Source organism: Tursiops truncatus, chromosome 17 (genome assembly GCF_011762595.2).
Source record: "Tursiops truncatus isolate mTurTru1 chromosome 17, mTurTru1.mat.Y, whole genome shotgun sequence".
Lineage (NCBI taxonomy): Eukaryota > Metazoa > Chordata > Mammalia > Artiodactyla > Delphinidae > Tursiops > Tursiops truncatus.
Genome location: NC_047050.1, coordinates 29,817,071 through 29,836,090, shown reverse-complemented (window position 1 = coordinate 29,836,090; position 19,020 = coordinate 29,817,071). Strand labels below are relative to the sequence as shown.

General features: G+C 35.5%; 1 protein-coding gene across 1 annotated transcript in view; it reads right to left on the bottom strand.

Moving 5' to 3' along the window:
- CNBD1 (cyclic nucleotide binding domain containing 1) overlaps nt 1–19,020 on the bottom strand; it is a 409,277-nt gene that overhangs the window by 38,339 nt on the left and 351,918 nt on the right. The window contains 2 exon segments of the mRNA XM_033842861.1: nt 11,685–11,691; nt 18,442–18,574. Of these exon segments, the coding sequence (XP_033698752.1) occupies nt 11,685–11,691; nt 18,442–18,574 (140 nt within the window).

Below are 19,020 nucleotides of genomic sequence, written 5' to 3'. Positions count from 1 at the left end.
TTTTATTGATCTTTGCTATTGTTTCCTTCATTTCTATTTCATTTATTTCTGCTCTGATCTTTATGATTTCATTCCTTCTGCTCATTTTGGGTTTTCTTTGTTCTTCTTTCTCTAGGTGTTTTAAGTGTAGGGTAGATTGTTTATTTGAGATTTTTTTGTTTCTTGAGGTGAGATTGAATTGCTATAAACTTCCCTCTTAAAACCACTTTTGCTGCATCCCATAGGTTTTGGGTCGTCATATTTTCATTTTCATTTGTTTCCATGCATTTTTTAAAATTTTTTCTCTGATTTTTTCAGTGATCCCTTGGTTATTTAGTAGCACACTGTTTAGCCTCCATGTATTTGTGTTTTTTACAGTTTCGCTTTCTTGTAATTGATTCCCAATCTCATAGTGTTGTGGTCAGAAAAGATGTTTCATACAATTTCAGTTTTCTTAAATTTTACGAGGCTTGATTTGTGACCCAAGGTGTGATCTATCCTAGAGAATGTTCCATGTGCACTTGAGAAGAAAGTGTATCCTGCCACTTTTGGGTGGAATGTTCTATAAATATCAATTAGATCTATCTGGTCTATTGTGTCATCTAAAGCTTGTGTTTCCTTATTTATTTTCAGTTTGGATGATCTGTCCATTGGTGTACATGGGGTGTTAAAGTCCCCTACTATTATTGTGTTACTGTCGATTTCTCCTTTCATGTTTGTTAGCATTTGCCTTATTTATTGAGGTGCTCCTATGTTGAGTGCATAAACACTTATAATTGTCATATATTCTTCTTGGATTAATCCTTTGATCATTATGTAACATCCTTCCTTATCTATTGTAACAGTCTTTATTTTAAAGTCTATTTTATCTGATACAGGTATTGCTACTCCAGCTTTCTTTTGCTTTCCATTTGCATGGAATACCTTTTTCCATCCCTTCACTTTCAGTCTGTATGTTTCCCTAGGTCTGAAATGGGTCTCTTGTAGACAGCATATATATGAGTCTTGTTTTTGTATGCATTCAGCCAGTCTGTGTCTTTTGGTTGGGGCATTTAATCCATTCACATTCAAGGTTATTATCGCTATGTATATTCCTATTACCATTTTCTTAATAATTTTGGGTTTGTTTTAGTGGATATTTTTCTTCTCTTGTGTTTCCCACTTGGAGAAGTTTCTTTAGCATTTGTTGTAAAGCTAGTTTCATAGTACTGAATTCTCTTAGCTTTTACGTCTCTGAAAAGCTTTTGACTTCTCCATTGAATCTGAATGAGATCCTTGCTGGGTAGAGTAATCTTGGTTATAAGTTTTTCTCTTTCATCACCTTAAGTATATCCTGCCACTCCCTTCTGGCCTGCAGAGTTTCCACTGAAAAATCAGAGGACAACCATATGGGGATTATTTGTATGTTATTTTTTTTCCCTTGCTGCTTTTAATATTTTTTCTCTGAATTTAATTTTTGTTAGTTTGATTAATATGTGTCTTGGTGTGTTTTTCCTAGGGTTTATCCTGTATGGGACTCTCTGTGCTTCCTGGACTTTGGTGACTATTTCCTTTCCCATGTTAAGGAAGTTTTCCACTGTAATCTCTTCAAATATTTTCTCAGACCCTTTCTTTTTCTCTTCTTCTTCCAGGACCCCTATCATTCAAATGTTGGTGCATTTAGTGTTGTCCCAGAGGTCTCTGAGATTGTCTTCAATTCTTTTCATTCTTTTTTCTTTATTCTGCTGCTCGGCAGGTATTTCCACCATTTTGTCTTCCAGCTCACTTATTCATTCTTTTGCCTCAGTTATTCTGTTATTGATTCCTTCTAGTGTATTTTTTATTTCAGTTATTGTGTCATTCATCTCTGTTTGTTTGTTCTTTATTTCTTCTAGATCTTTGTTAAACATTTCTTGTATTTTCTCATTCCGTACTTACATTCTATTTCTGAGATTCTGGATCTTCTTTACTATCATTACTCTGAATTCTTTTTCAGGTAGATTGCCTATTTCCTCTTCATTTATTTGGTCTTGCTGGTTTTTACCTTGCTCTTTCATCTGTTACATATGTTTTCGCCATCTATTTTTTTTTTTTTTTTTTAATGAGTGGGATTGTGTTCCTGTCTTATTGGTTGTTTGGCCTGAGGCTTCCAACACTGGAGTTTGTCCACTGTTGGGTAGAGCTGGGTCTTGATGCTGAGATGAGGACCTCTGTGTGACCTCACACTCTTGAATATTCCCTGGGGTCTGAGGTTCCCTGTTATTCCAGTGTTTCGGACTCAGAGTTCCCACTGTAGGAGGTCCCGCAAGCCACTTGGGGTGGCAAAAAAAAAAAAAAGAATAACAAAGTAAAAAATAATATTAGACTAGGAAACTAACAGATATCTTAGAAAGAACATAAAAATAAAAATATAGATGAATCAACAACTAGAAGGTACATCAGTACCACAGTAGTAAAAAAGAGGAGGAGGAAAAAGAACGAAAAGTGGGGGTGGGGGGAAGGCCTTGGCTGTGGAGAGCGGGGCTTAAGCAAGGGTGAGATTTGAGCAGTTGTCAGGGCCAATGCTCAGGACCCACATGGCTGGAAGAGGCCCTGGAGGCTGTGGGGGGTGGGGCTTAGGCTCAAAGAACAGAAGGGACCCAGGCTTGCCCTCCACCCTGGTGGAGGTCAGGGGACATCACTTGGGATCCCAGTAGTTTTCCTGGGCTTGATTGGACAGGGCAAATGCCTTCCTCTCCTCTATTGCTCCTCTGGTCTGGGGTGTGGGAGGGCCCCTCCCACTTGCCCCTCTTGATCTCCCTGGCCTCCCTCCTATGTCCCCAAGGACCCACCCAGCCTGGAGTAGGCTTTGGAGGGCAGAGGATCGTCCTGGGAACTCAGAAGTCTCCCTGGGCTCGACTGGGTGGGATAGTTGCCCTTCAGCTCTTTTCCTGCTCCTCCCAGAGGGCCCCTCCTGCCTACCTCTCCTAATCTCCCTGGCCTCAGGAACACCAATCTTGTCTGACCTTCAATTCTCCTCACCCCTCAGTCTCCCTACACCTTACCCTTTCACTTTGGGGTTCCTTCCATCTCCTTAGGCTTCAGAGTTCCCCACCAGTGACCAGCAGATGCTCTAGTTGTGGGGAGACGCTAACTCTGCATCTTCCCACACTGCCATCTTGACTCCTCCTCAATAACCTCTTTTTTATTTTCACTTCTCTTTTCCCTTAAAATCTGTAACACATCACACACTAATACCTAACTAACTACTTCCATTACTCTGGTGTCTTGTCTATGTTCTTCATATCTCTCCAAATGTGAAAGAATCTTCCAAACAGAAGTCATTCCATTAAACATATATTTTCAAATATAATGAAAACTGTCAAGGACTTATATTAATGCACTTCCTCAGGTGGGGTGATTGGATGGTGCATCACAACATTTAATATAGATGCTTTTTATTCATTAGATTGCTTTTGGTTTTTAGAAAATAAATTATAATTATTTTTATTTATTTATTTATAAAAATAGGTATCATAGAATAAATTTGATATACTGAAAAGTACAAAAAAATCAATACTTTGAAGCATTGGTTATAAATAATATTTATATTACATTACAAGAGTTAGTGTTTAAAGAAATTCTGCTCTGAAATTTTTGGAGATAATTTTGATTAAAACAAATGGTATTATAATTCTGCATTTCTATAGATTTAAGTGTCCACATATTTGGTTTGCTTAGAGGAAATAAAATTTATTTTCATATATTTGATTTGCTTAAAATATGAGAAAATGGAACTAAGTCATTTACTTTTTACATGGAGCAAAGTAGAGCTTTACTGCTAAATGTCATGATCTAGAATGCCAAAAATTAATTTGTGTTCATAGGAAAGATTATAATTTTATAATGACAAAATAAAAAAGATAATGGTCATATATAGGAAGTAGAAAGAGATAAAGTATTCCATAAAGAGCTCCAGCATTGCCTGGGTTGTTCATGAAGACTTTTATTTACTTACTGGGAATGTGAATAGAATTGGAATGTTTTATTATTAAATGATGTTTAATTGAATCCTATCTATTTTCAAGGATTTGAATTAATTAAATAAATGCTTGATTTATTTTTATTACTATCTAGTAGCTGGATAATTATTTAAATCAGCAGTAATTGTTTTTTTAATTTACATAATTGTTTAACATATTGTTCATCTTTATCTTACCATAATTAAATTAATTCTGAGTAAAAATTTAAACTACATCCTTCCTACAAAGTTTGTGTGGATTTATCCTGTGGGTATTAATATACCTTTGTCAAACTGCAAAATGAATTAAGAACAAAATCAATGGTTTTATAGTGTATAGTTGTACTAGTTTCCTGTGGCTTCTATAACAAATTGTCACTCACTAGGTGGTTTAAAACAATATAAATTTACTCTCTGGTAGTTCTGGAGGCCAGATGTCTGAAATCAAGGTGTCAACATGGCTGTTCTCCCTCTGGAGTTTCCCTTTGAGAATACTCCATTCCTTCCCTTTCCTAGCTGGTAGTTGTTGGCATGCATTGGCAATTAGTGCCTTCTGGACACATCACTCCAATCTATCTGCATCACCTTCTCCTCTGTTTATGTCTCTGTCAAATCTCCTTCTGCACCCTTCCATCCTTTGCCATATAAGGTAATATTCACAGGTTCCACAATTAGGAAGTGAATATATCTTTGGGGAGTCATTTTTATTCCTGTCATAATAATAAAAGAAATAATCTAACTGCAATAATTAAATTTGTATTGATCAAGCTGTTCAAAATGTGTGCAATATTTTAAGCATGAGTGTTATGTCAAACAAATAAGAACTTCTCTGAAATGATATTTTCAAGCAACAAATATCTTCAGATTTTAATAGCAGTGTGTTTTATTTTCTATTGGCAAAATTTTCAGAATATTGCATCTGGAATTTAATAAACTTAAAGCTTAATTTCAAAGATCTCATCTACATGGAATTAGATTCACATATATTTTATATGGGTAAATAGTTATGAAATAAAAAATTTTTCACAATAAAAATATTAATAAAAATTATATTTAATGATATTCTAGCCATAATATATATATATATATATATATATATATATATATATTTTCCTGGTATGCAGGCCTCTCACTGTTGTGGCCTCTCCTGTTGCAGAGCACAGGCTCCGGGCGCACAGGCTCAGTGGCCATGGCTCACAGGCCTAGCCACTCTGTGGCATGTGAGATCTTCCCAGACTGGGGCATGAACCTACGTCCCCTGCATCAGCAGGAGGACTCTCAACCTCTGCACCACCAGGGAAGCCCACTAGCCATAATATTTTTGAGGTAAATTATTAAAACTTCTATGATAAAAACAGTAAAAGTTTTTTTCATAGAATGTTAATAAAATTAATAAATTTTATACAGTCATTATGCATTTCCATTATTAATTATTACTCTAGCAAACAAGTGTATTATCACACCATGAGGAAACAATTAAAAAAAAAAACAGCGGCAGCAGCTTCGTGGAAAAAAAAAGTTTCTTGAATTGTGAAAGAAATTATAACATAAAAATTTTGGATTATACTTGTGATCTTGACAAATAAATTTATATAATAAAATAATAAAAATGCACATGTTCTGAATTTGTATCTTTAGATGATCAATATCAGTTTATATCCTTTAGTAGAAATATAAATTAATAATGAAGCTTAAAAGTCAAGTGGTAAGCAGGTCCTTCAGCAGCTTTAGGAACATTTGCAGATGGCAACATCCTATAAACTTGGGCTTTAATGATCAAACTTAGAGGGAAGGAAAATTTTGTGCTTCTACAAGGTAGGGAGTAAGAACAAACACCCTACATAATATCAAGATTTTCAATGATAACATGAATTACAACTATCTGTCCAAAGATGCAGCAAGTCATTTAGAAAGTTACGATTAGCTTGGGTTCTTGGTAGGAAAAGAAAGCAACTGTCCCATGAACATTTAAAATAATGGCTTATTTACATTCACAAATGTCTTGGGAGTGGGGATGGGGTGGTCTGCATTTGAATACCTCTGGGAAATACTAGAAGAACTTTATTCTAACTGTGAGGTGTTGGGTGAGAGCACAGGTTTATTTAAATCCATGCTTGAGAATACTGCCTGGTGACTGGAGTAAGAACGTAGGCTGACATCCACAGATATACACATGCAGCAACAAAATATTCTGGTTGAAATTAAAAACAAACAAAAAAATCAACACAAAACAAAGCATGGTGTAGAATTCTAGCAGTGCTAGGGAGTACTGAAAATGTACTTGAAAGGTTATATTCCATTCCATACCTAGAAAAATTAAAATGTCTCTCACATAAATTCCTTCCATTAATGGTGTCACTACTGCCTTTTGTCTCTTTCCCTCTGCACTACCAAAATAGACTCCTACTTGTTTCCCTGGTTTTCTAGTGCCTCTCTCCTTTTAACCATCATTCATATTTCTCTGCCTGATTCACTCCTCTAAATTTTTTACTTCTTCAGACATCTTCTATTCAAAACCTTTAATGATACAACATTTGCAATAAAATTAGGCACATGCACATGAATATGTCATTTAAAATGCCTTGTATTCTCTATAGTTTTGACTGAGTGCCCAATGCTGATGAATAAACACCTTATTAACTTGAATTGGGCTATTTGAACTGCTCTCCTGAATCAAGATGAGCAAACCCTGTATTGATGCATGTTATTTTTCCTGCCTGCAACTATCACTCCCAGCCACTGTTCAACCATGTTCAAAAAATCCTCTCCCTCATTTAGTTTCTATTGCATCTGTTGGAAAATAGTAATTTAAGAATATTTTCATAGGTAATATATATGTCCATGAGACACTGAAATTTATTGTAATGTGTGATATTTGGGATGCATCTTATTAATTTTGGGGGGGTAAATCATATAAATTTATTTGTGGGTGATACACTTTGTATATTATAAATACACTAGGGGAGACATACCCATAATCATATAAAATAATTATTTTATATCATCTTATTAATTTAAAAATACACTTTTAAGGGGAGACCTTCAAGATGGTGGAGGAGTAAGACGTGGAGATCACCTTCTTCCCCACAAATACATCCACATGTGGAACAACTCCTACAGAATACCTAATGAATGCTGGCAGAAGACGTCAGACTTCCCAAAAGGCAAGAAACACCCCACATACCTGGTAGGGAAAAAGAAAAAAGAAAAAACAGAAACAAAAGAATAGGGATAGGACCTACACTTCTGGGAGGGAGCTGTGAAGGAGGAAAAGTTTCCACATACTACAAAGCCTCTTCACTGGCAGAGATGGAGTGGGGACGTCGGCGGCTGGTGGGAAGCTTCAGAGCCATGGAGGAGAGCACAGCTACAGGGGTGCAGAAGGTAAAGTGGAGCAATTCTTGTACAGAGGATCAGTGCTGACCAGCACTCACCAGACTGAGAGGTTTCTCCGCTCACCCACCGGGGCAGGTGGGAGCTGAGAGCTGAGGCTTCGGCTTTGGAGGTCAGATCCCAGGGAGAGGACTGGGGTTGGCTGCGTGAACACAGTGTGAAGGGGACTAATGCACCACAGCTAGCCAGGAGGCAGTCCAGGAAAATGTCTGGAACTGTCTAAGGGGCAAGAGACCATTGTTTCAGGGTGCACGAGGAGAGGGTATTTAGAGCACCATCTAAATGAGATCCAGAGATGGGTGTGAGCCACAGTTATCAGAGCAGACACCAGAGATGGACATGAAATGCTAAGGCTGCTGCTACAGCCACCAAGAAAGTTGTGTGAAAGCACAGGTCATTATCCACACCTCCACTCCCACGATCCTGTTCAACCTACCTCTACCAGGGTCACGTAATCCAGGAACAACTTCTCTGGGAGAACACACAGTATGACTCAGGCTGGTGCAACTTCACGCCAGCCTTTGCTGCTGCGGGCTCACCACACATTCCACACCACTCCCTCTCTCTGGCCTGAGTGAGCCAGAGCCACCTAATCAGCTGCTACTTTAACCCCATCCTGCCTGGGCAGGAAAGAGACACCCTCAGTTGACCTACACACAGAGGCGGGCCAAATCCAAAGTTGAACCACAGGAGCTATGCAAACAAAGAAGAGAAAGGGAAATTTCTCCCAGCAGCCTCAGGGGCAGTGAATTAAATCTCCACAATCAACTTGATGTGCCCTGCATCTGTGGAATAGCTGAATAGACAACAAATCAACCCAAAATTGAGATGGTGGGTTTTGGGAGCAACTGGAGACTTGGGATTTCCTTTTTGCACCTAATTTCTTTCTGGTTTATGTTTATCATACTTTAGTATTTAGAGCTTATTATCATTGGTAGATTTGTTTACTGATTTGAGTGTTCTCTTTCATTTTTTTTATATGTATATATATTTTTTCTCTTTCTGTGAGTGTGTCTGTGTATGCTTCTCTCTGTGATTTTGTCTGTACAGCTTTGCTTTTACCATTTGTCCTAGGGTTCTGTTTGTCGGGGTTTTTTTGTTTTTTGTTTTTTTTTAGTAAGTTTTAGCACTTGACATCATGGGTGGATTTGTTTTTTGTGGGGTTGCCCTCTTTTTTCTTTCTCTCTTTCTTTTCTTCATATTATTTTTTTTATTTTTTAATGTTTTTTCTATTTTAATAACTTTAACTTATTTTGTTATTATTTTTTCTCCTTTTTTCTTTCTTTCTATTTTTCTTTCTTTCTCTCTTTTCTCACTTTTCTTCTGAGCCATGTGGCTGACAGGGTCTTTGTGCTCTGGCCAGGAGTCAGGCCCTGAGCCTCTGAGGTGGGAGAGCTGAGTTCAGGACATTGGTGCACAGAGACCATCCAGCTCCAAGTAATATCAAACAGCAAAAGCTCTCCCAGAGATCTCCATCTCAACACTAAGACCCAGCTCCACTCACCAACCAGCAAGCTAAAACACTGTACACCCCATACTAAACAACTAGCAAGACAGGAACACAAACACACCCATTAGCACACAGGCTGCCTAAAATCGTAATTAGTTCACAGACACCACAAAAATCATCAAAGGACATGGTCCTGCCCACCAGAAAGACAAGATGTAGCCTCATCCACCAGAACACAGGCACCAGTACCCTCCACCAGGAAGCCTACACAACTGACTGAACAAACCTTACCCAATGGGAGCAGACACTAAAAACAATGGGAACTATGAACATGGAGCCTGTGAATTGGAGACCCCAAACACAGTAAGTTAAGCAAAAGAGAAGACAGAGAAATACACAGCAGATGAAGGAGCAAGGAAAAAACCCACCAGACCAAAGAAATGAAGAGGAAATAGGCAGTCTACCTGAAAAAGAATTCAGAGTAATGACAGTAAAATTGATCCAAAATCTTGGAAATAGATTGGAGAAAATACAAGAAATGTTTAACAAAGACCTAGAAGAACTAAACAGCAAACAAACAATGATGAACAACACAATAAATGAAATTAAAAATTCTCTAGAAGGAATCAATAGCAGAAAAAATGAGGGAGAATGGGTAAGTGACCTGGAAGATAAAATATTGGAAATAACTACCACAGAGCAGAATAAAGAAAAAAGAATGAAAAGAATTGATGACAGTCTCAAAGAACTCTGTGACAACATCAAACATACCAACATTCGAATTATAGGGGTCCCAGAAGAAGAAGAGAAAGAGAAAGGCACTGAGAAAACATTTGAAGGGATTATAGTTGAAAACTTCCCTAACATAGGAAAGGAAAGAGTTAATCAAGTCCAGGAAGTTCAGAGAGTCCCATACAGGATAAATCTAAGGAGAAAAACACCAAGACACATATTAATCAAGCTATCAAAAATTGAATAAAAAGAAAACATATTTAAAGCAACAGGGAAAAGCAACAAATAACATACAAAGGAATCCCCATAAGGTTAACAGCTGATCTTTCAGCAGAAACTCTGAAAGCCAGAAGGGAATGAAAGGACATATTTAAAGTGATGAAAGGCAAAAACCTACAACCAAGATTACTCTACCCAGCAAGGATCACATTCAGATTTGAAGGAAAAATTAAAACGTTTACAGACAAGCAAAAGCTGCAAGGATTCAGCACAACCAAACCAGCTTTACAACAAAGGCTAAAGGAACTTCCTTAAGCAGGAAATACAAGAGAAGAGAAAGACCTAGAATAACAAACCCAAAACAATTCAGAAAATGGTAATAGGGACATGGATATTGATTGCAACCTTAAATGTAAATGGATTAAATGCTCCAAACAAAAGACATAGACTAGACTGGATGAATGGATACAATAACAAGACCCATATATATGCTGTATACAAGAGACCCACTTCAGACCCAGGGACACATACAGGCTGAAAGTGAGAGGATGAAAAAAGATACTCCATTCAAATGAAAATCAAAAGAGAGCTGGAGGAGCATTCTCATAACAGACAAAATAGATTTTAAAATAAAGACTATTAGAAGAGACAAAGAAGGGCACTACATAATGATCAAGGGATCAAGCCAAGAAAAAGAGATAACAATTGTAAATATTTATGCACCCAACATAGGAGCGCCTCAGTAAATAAAAGGGGAAATTGACTGTAACACAATCATAGTATGGGATTTTTTTTGTTGTTGTTCTCTATGCGGGCCTCTCACTATTGTGGCATCTCCTGTTGTGGAGCACAGGCTCTGGACACGCAGGCTCAGTGGCCATGGCTCACGGCCCAGCCCCTCTGCGGCATGTGGGATCTTCCCGGACCAGAGCATGAACCCATGTCCCCTACATCAGCAGGTGGACTCTCAACCACTGTGCCACCAGGGAAGCCCCATAATAGGGGACTTTAACACCCTACTTTCACCAATGGACAGATCAACCAAAATATATATAAATAAGGAAACACAAACTTTAAATAATACATTAAACAAGATGGGCTTGATTGATATTTATAGGACATTCCATCCAAAAGAAGAAGAACACAATTTCTTCTCAAGTACTCATGAAACTTTCTCCAGGATAGATCATATCTTGTGTCACAAATCGAGTCTTGGTAAATTTAAGAAAATTGAAATCATATCAAGTATCTTTTCTGACCACAGCACTATGAGACTAGATATCAATTACAGGAAAAAAACTGTAAAAATTAGAAACACATGGAGGCTAAACAATACACTACTAAATAATCAAGAGATCACTGAAGAAATCAAAGAGGAAATTTTAAAAATGCCTAGAAAAAAATGACAATGAAAACATGATGACCCAAAACTCATGAGATGCAGCAAAACCAGTTCTAAGATGGAAGATTATAGCAATACAGTTCTACCTCAAGAAACAAGAAACATCTCAAACAACCTAACGTTACACTTAAAGCAATTAGAGGAACAAGAACAACAACAACAAAAACACATTTAGCAGAAGGAAAGAATCAAATCAGAAATCAAATCAGAAATAAATGAAAAAGAAATGAAGAAACAATAGCAAAGATCAATAAAATTAAAAGCTGGTTCTTTGAAAAGATAAACAAATTTGAAAAAGAATTAGCCAGATTCATCAAGAAAAAAGGGAGATGACTCAAATCAATAGAATTAGAAATGAAAAAGGAGAAGTAACAACTGACACTGCAGAAATACAAAGGATCATGAGAGATTACTACAAGTAAATATATGCCATTAAAATGGACAACCTGAAATAAATGGACAAATTCTTAGAAAAGAGCAGCCTTCCGAGACTGAGCCAGGAAGATATACAAAATATAAACAGACCAAACACAAGCACTGAAATTGAAACTGTGATTAAAAATCTTCCAACAAACAAAAGCCCAGGACCAGATGGATTCACAGGTGAATTCTATCAAACATTTAGAGAAGAGCTAACATCTATATTTCTCAAATTCTTCCAAGATATAGAAGAGGAAGGAACACTCCCAAACTCATTCTACAAGTCCACCATCACCCTGATACCAAAACCAGAGATGTCAAAAAGTACAGGCCAATATCTCTGATGAACATAGGTGCAAAAATCCTCAACAAAATACTAGCAAAAAGAATCCAACAGCACATTAAAAGGATCATACACTGTGATCAAGTGGGGTTTATCCCAGAGTTGCAAGGATGCTTCAATATACGCAACTGAATCAATGTGATAAAACATATTAAGAAATTGAATGAGAAAACACATATGATCATCTAAATCAAAAGCTTCTGACAAAATTCAACACCCATTTATGATAGAAACCCTCAGAAAGTAGGCAGAGAAGGGACTAAACTCAACATAGTAAAGACCATATATACAAACCAACAGCTAACATTGTTCTCCATGGTGAAAAACTGAAACCATTTCCACTAATATCAGGAACAAGACAAGGTTGCCCACTCTCACCACTATTATTCAACCTAATTTTGGAAGTTTTAGCCACAGCAATCAGAGAAGAATAAGAAATAAAAGGAATCCAAATCGGAAAAGAAGTAAAACTGTCACTGTTTGCATATGACATGATATTATACATAAAAAATCTTAACGATATTGTGAGAAAACTACTAGAGCTGATCAATAAATTTAGCAAAGAAGCAGAATGCAAACTTCATGCACAGAAACCTCTTGCATTCCTATACACTAATGATGAAAACTCTGAAAGAGAAATTAATGAAACACTCCCATTTACCATTGCAAAATAAAGAACAAAATACTTAGGAATAAACCTACTAAGAAGACAAATTATCTGTATACAGAAAACTATAAGACACTGATGAAAGAAATTATAGATGATACAAACAGATGGAGAGATATACCATGTTCTTGTTTTGGAAGAATCAATATTGTGAAAATTACTATACTACTCAAAGCTGTCTACAGATTCAATGCAATCCCTGTCAAACTTCCAATGACACTATTCACAGAACTAGAAAGAAACATTTCACAATTTGGATGGAAATAGCCTAAGTAATCTTGAGAAAGAAAAATGGAGCTGGAGGAATCAGACTCCCTGACTTCAGACTATACTACAAAGATACAGTAATCAAGGCAGTATGGTACAGACACAAAAATAGAAATATAGATCAATGGAACAGGATGGAAAGCCCAGAGATAAACCCATGTACACATGGTCACCTTATCTTTGATAAAGGAGGCAAGAATATACAATGGAGAAAAGATAACCTCTTCAGTAAGTGGTACTGGGAAAACTGGACAGCTACATGTAAAAGAATGAAATTAGAACACTCCCTAACACCATACACAAAAATAAACTCAAAATCAATTAAAGAACTAAATGTAAGGCCAGACACTCTCAAACTCTTAGAGGAAAACAGGCAGAACACTCTATGACATAAATCACCACAAGACCCTTTTTGACCCACCTCTTAGATAAAAGAATAAATAAAAATAAATAAATAAAATAAATAAAAAGAAAAATAAACAAATGTGACCTAATGAACCTTAAAAGCTTCTGCACAGGCAAGGAAACCATGACAAGATGAAGAGACAACCTTCAGAATGGGAGGAAATATTTGCAAATTAAGCAACTGACAAGGGATTAATCTCTAAAATACACAAACAGCTCATGCAGCTCAATATCATAAAAACAAAAAACCCAATCCAAAAATGGGCAAAAAACATAAATAGACATTTTTCCAAACAAGATATACAGATTGCCAACAAACACATGAAAGGATGCTCAACATCACTAATCATTAGAGAAATGCAAATCAAAACTACAATGAGGTATCACCTCACACGAGTCAGGATGGCCATCATCAAAAGGTCTACAAACAACAAATGCTGAATAGGGTGTGGAGAAAAGGGGATCCTTTTTCACTGTTGGTGGGAAAGTAAATTGATACAGTCACTATGGAGAACAGTATGGAGGTTCCTTAAAAAACTTAATATAGAACTCTCATACTACCCAGCAATCTCACTACTGGGCATATACCCTGAGAAAACCATAATTCTAAAAGAATCACATACCACAATGTTCATTGCAGCTCTATTTACAATAGCCAGGACATGGAAGCCACCTAAGTGTCCATCAACAGATGAATGGTTAAAGAAGATGTGGCACATATATACAATGGAATATTACTCAGCCATAACAAGAAACGAAATTGAGTTATTTGTAGTGAGTTGGATGGACCTCAAGAGTTTGTACAGATTGAATTATGTCCAAAAGAGAAAAACGAATACCATAGGTTAACACATATATATGGAATCTAAGAAAAAAAAATAGCACAGGGAGATAAGCTCCGTGCTTTGTGTCCACCTAGAGGGGTGGGATAGGGAAGGTGGGAGGGAGATGCAAGAGGTAGGAGATATGGGGATATATGTATATGTATAGCTGATTCACTTTGTTATACAGAAGAAACTAACACATCATTGTAAAGGAATTATACTCCAATAAAGATGTTAAATAAACAAACACACCTTTGTATATTTTTTTCTAATTGTTAATTCTTTGAGATCAAACCAAAACCTTACATTTAGTTCCTCAAATACTTGAGTTTGTTTGATTTTAAATCCATTTCTTTTAATCTCCACAAAGCAACTAGTTTAGTGTTTTGCACATAATAAATTATTTACTTATGTCCACACAAAACCTGCATGCAAATGTTTTTAGCAGCTTCATTCATAATGCTAAAACCTGAATGCAACTAAGATGCCTTTCAGTAGGTGAATAGTTACATACACTGTGGTACATCCAGACAATGGTATATTATCCAGTGTTAAGAAGAAATGAGCTATCAAACAATGAAAAGATTTGGAAGAAACTTAAATATTAAAGTGAAAGAAACCAATCTGAAAAGGTTACATATATATTTTATGATTCCAATTCTTTGACAATCTGGAGATGGTAAAATCAAAAGAAAGCAGTAAAAAGATCAGTGTTTGCCAAGGGTTTAGGGAGGAGGGAGAGACGAAAATGTGGAACACAGAGAATTTTTAAGGCAGTAACTATTCTGTACAATACTATAATGGTGGATAAATATCGTTATACATTTGTCCAACCCACAGAATGTCTAATACCAAAAGTGAGCCTTAATGTAAGCTATGGGCTTTGGTTGATGATGTTTCCATGTAGGTTCATTAATTGTAACAAATGAACCACTCTAATGGAGTATGCTAATAGCAGGGGATAGTGTGCAAGACTGGGGGCAGGGGGTATATGGGAAATCTCTGTACCTTCTGCTCAGTTTTGCTGTGAACTGAAAACTTCTCTAAATAATAAAGCCTATTAAAACTAATTAAATGAATTAATATGCTATATTACAAAATATTCACTTATGCAAAAGAAGAAAAGAGGAAGAAAAATGCATCACTATCAATGGCACCCCTAGACACAAACCTGTTTCTGGGATGCTCAAGAGTGTCCTTGTGGCTAAAAGTTTAGATACCCTGCAGAGTTAATTGATCTAGAAGGACTGATGTCAAAAAGTTGGGATTTAGAGCCTAGAGCTTCAAATTTCCATTTGGTATAAATACTGTGACTGAAATTCTCCATTTTGGACTTTTGAAGACAAGAAAATTTTTTATAATTGCTATATTTGCATATTTTATCTTTTAAAACTAAATTTTTACTACATTTTTAGTATCTCTTATTATTATGTTTGCTATATGATATCCAACCTGGAAAATATGGAGCATACTGACATAAGCAGGATAACAATAAAATGTATACAAATGGTTCATTAATGTCAAGTTAACTTACCATTTCTTCTTATACACATGATACACATAGAAACAGGTTGATTAGTGAGATCAGCTGGTTTCCATTTTCTATCCAGTCACACCTGGAAAATATATCACCTGGGAAGATTTCAGCTGGTGTGATACAAACCAGACAGACCCAAATAACAAGCAACATTGTACACATCCATTAAACTCAATCTCCCTTTGCATATGAAGCAAAAGTAAGAAGACTTAAGTTAACAGAGGAATAGTGCCAGAAATAAGATTTATTTCATAGATTTCCAGGTATTAATCCTAAATTCTATCAATCTTTTGAATAATTTCCTAGATGTCTCTGAAACTTCATCCAATATATTTTTCTAAAATAAGATCAAAACACAAGTAATTATGCTTTGGAAATCATACTACTGCTAATTTTAAGCCTATCAATAGATATTGAAAGTATAATTTGAGCTATGCTCTACATTTTCTGATAAAAATTCAAAATAAATCATGAGTAAAGTGGAGAAATATTATATCTAATGTTTCTCTTTGATATATCAAGTTTGTCACCACCATAAAAGAAAATTAGTTTAGGTTTAAAGAACTTATTCTTCACCTAGGAATATTTATTTATAAGAACCATAGTATTTCAGAGCTGAAAGAAGCCTTGAGAATCATCTAGTGAAATTGCCATTCTTCCCTAAGGAGGATAAATTTTTTTTTAAAACTGTGTAAGTGTAAGGACCAAATATTTTAACAACAGGGAATCAGTGGAAGAATTATGTTACTTTTGACTTATACGATACAATCACAGATTGTTCAATGTGATAGTTTCCACCATTACTTTAAAAGCACTTACCAAATAAGAACTTGAACCCAGCATTCTAAGAAACTATGTGTCCACATCTTCTTAACTTTTTGATGATAAATTTAAATGTTTTAGATTGATATTTCAGACTGAAACACATATTATTCATCATTAGTAATCAAATACATTAAAACACATAATTATTCCCCTTTTCCAAATCCCATATTCTTTTGGTTCACGTAGTTGAAAAAAATCTTTGATTATGGTGTCTTTCTTCCTCTAAAACCATCTCAAAAATATTAATGTCCTGATAAATTGGCAAGTTTAATATTTTTTTTAAATAAAATAGCCCTGGAACTGAGGCATGGACCAAGAGTTAATATTTTGAATACAGAAGGGAGACCCATGGTAAATCCAAACACCCAATTAAAAAAAAATTATATACAATAAATATACTGAATCTAGAAATGCTAATTCCTAGTTTTTTACACATCAGTTTACTTCTTGTCTTCTAAGTGTACTTTTGGCCAAAAATGAATACAACATTAGGAAAAATGTTTCATGAACAAAACTACAACATGACATTCAATTTTTATAAGCAAGAAGAAAATATATATTTGTCTAAATATGGGCTAAACACTGTATTTCAAAAAATGATAAATAAAATATAAAAACAAGCACAGGAAAGAAATTTGGAACAAATTCAGGAAAGGGTGCATAGTCTCACTAAATTAAACAGGTTTATTAGGGAGTCTCAGCTTTTGAAGCATAGGTATTCATTTTTTCCAATAAATGAATCTTCTGTATGGTGCTGTATTAACCTCACTTTTCTATTATATAGCGGCTCCCTGAAAGGATAGCTTAGCCAGATTCTGTAATTTCTTCACCATATTTTTATTGTTAGAATAGTCACATTTTGGAATTTATAACTTAGACTCATTCTTTTTAGAACTTTAATTTCAAACTTAATTCAGAAATGTTCTCCTCCTCCTGGCACCACGTCTCCCACCGCAATTATGGATCTGCAGGTTTGAGGTAGGGCACTCTAGTGATTCCTGACTGAAGATTCTGACACACCTACTGTAGCTCCTCTTATGTTGGTGTCTTAGTTTTGGCTACTATAACAAATAGCATCAGCTGGGTTGGCTTAAACAACGAACATTCCTCACAATTTTGAAGGCTGGGAAGTCCAAGATCAAGGTGTGAATAGATTCAATGTCTGATGAGAGCCCTCTTTCTTGTTTGCAGATAGCTGCTTTCTTGCAGTATCTTCACATAGCCAAGAAAGTGAGATCAACTCTTTCTCGCTCATCTCTTCTTTTAAGGGCATTAATGTCATTCACGAGCGCTCCACTTTCATGACTTAATTGCCTGCCAAATGTCCCACATCCAAATAACATAATCTTAGTGAATAAAGCTTCAACATATGAATTTTGTGGGACACAAACATCAGTAAATAGCAGCTGGCATCTCTTATTTAGTATGCTTCTCATAAATGGAAATATTGTACAAAATGACTCAATGCCACCTACACATTTTGTATATACATAACCCAGGAAATGCATGCATCATTGTCACACTGAATATTGGAAATGTAGGCAACTTCACTGCTGCTACTCCTTACCTCAGTCTTATCTATTCTCTATAATGATATTTTCCCCTGATAATGTGTACAGATAAGCAAACATGCAGCTAAAGTAGGTGCTCTACCAGGAAAAAAGAAAAAAAAAATGACTGTAACTTCTCACAACCTTTATCCTTTATAGTTTCGTCTTTACATTGACTACTAGGGTGGGGCAAGAAAGGTAGGGACTGTGGGGAGAAATAGGAGGATGTGGAAGTAAGTCAACTTCTGAGATCACTCTTCAAGTCAATACAGAATGATTTTTAATTTAAAAAGCAACAATCTAAATGTCCAATTGAAAGGTAACATTTAATATATTAGAGAAACACATGTGAAGAAATATTATATAAAATATTAAATCTATGAAAAATTGCAAATTCCAATAATGTAATGTAATATAAAGGAAATAATCCAAAATTACTTTAAACTCACCATGACCTGGAGGAAATTTTTTCCATTAAGTGAGTGTAACTAGCTCATATATGGATAAAGTAGGCCACTCCGTATAATATGGACACTTACAGATTAATTTCACCTTATTTTTATTTTTCAGTTTTGTTTTTTCCTGAAAAAAAGTCCTTATCAAATTTTATATTACATAATTTTTTTAAAAAAAGGTAAAAATATAGAAGATAGATAAATGGCAGTAAAAGAAAAATAAAGGTTATATGGATGTAACTTAGTATAAAATGTATTTGAATTTTATAGGAGCGTGACCACATAACCATACTGAAATTTTAATCTTCAGATCTGCTACTAAAATATTTTCCCCTTTCAAAGTATTTTTAGCCTCCTATAAATGTTTTAGCATTAAAAAAAAAACCTATCATAGTCAAGACTACACTCAAAAGTTGTATTTGATAATACCAAATAAATGATACTGACATTTTGAAAATAAAAACAAACATATGAAACTTTTTTTTTTAAGCCAGACACTCTGAAACCAGAGATTTGGAAGGAAGTTGAATCCTAGGAAAGTCTTCTGTATCACCAACACTGAGACCACTCTAT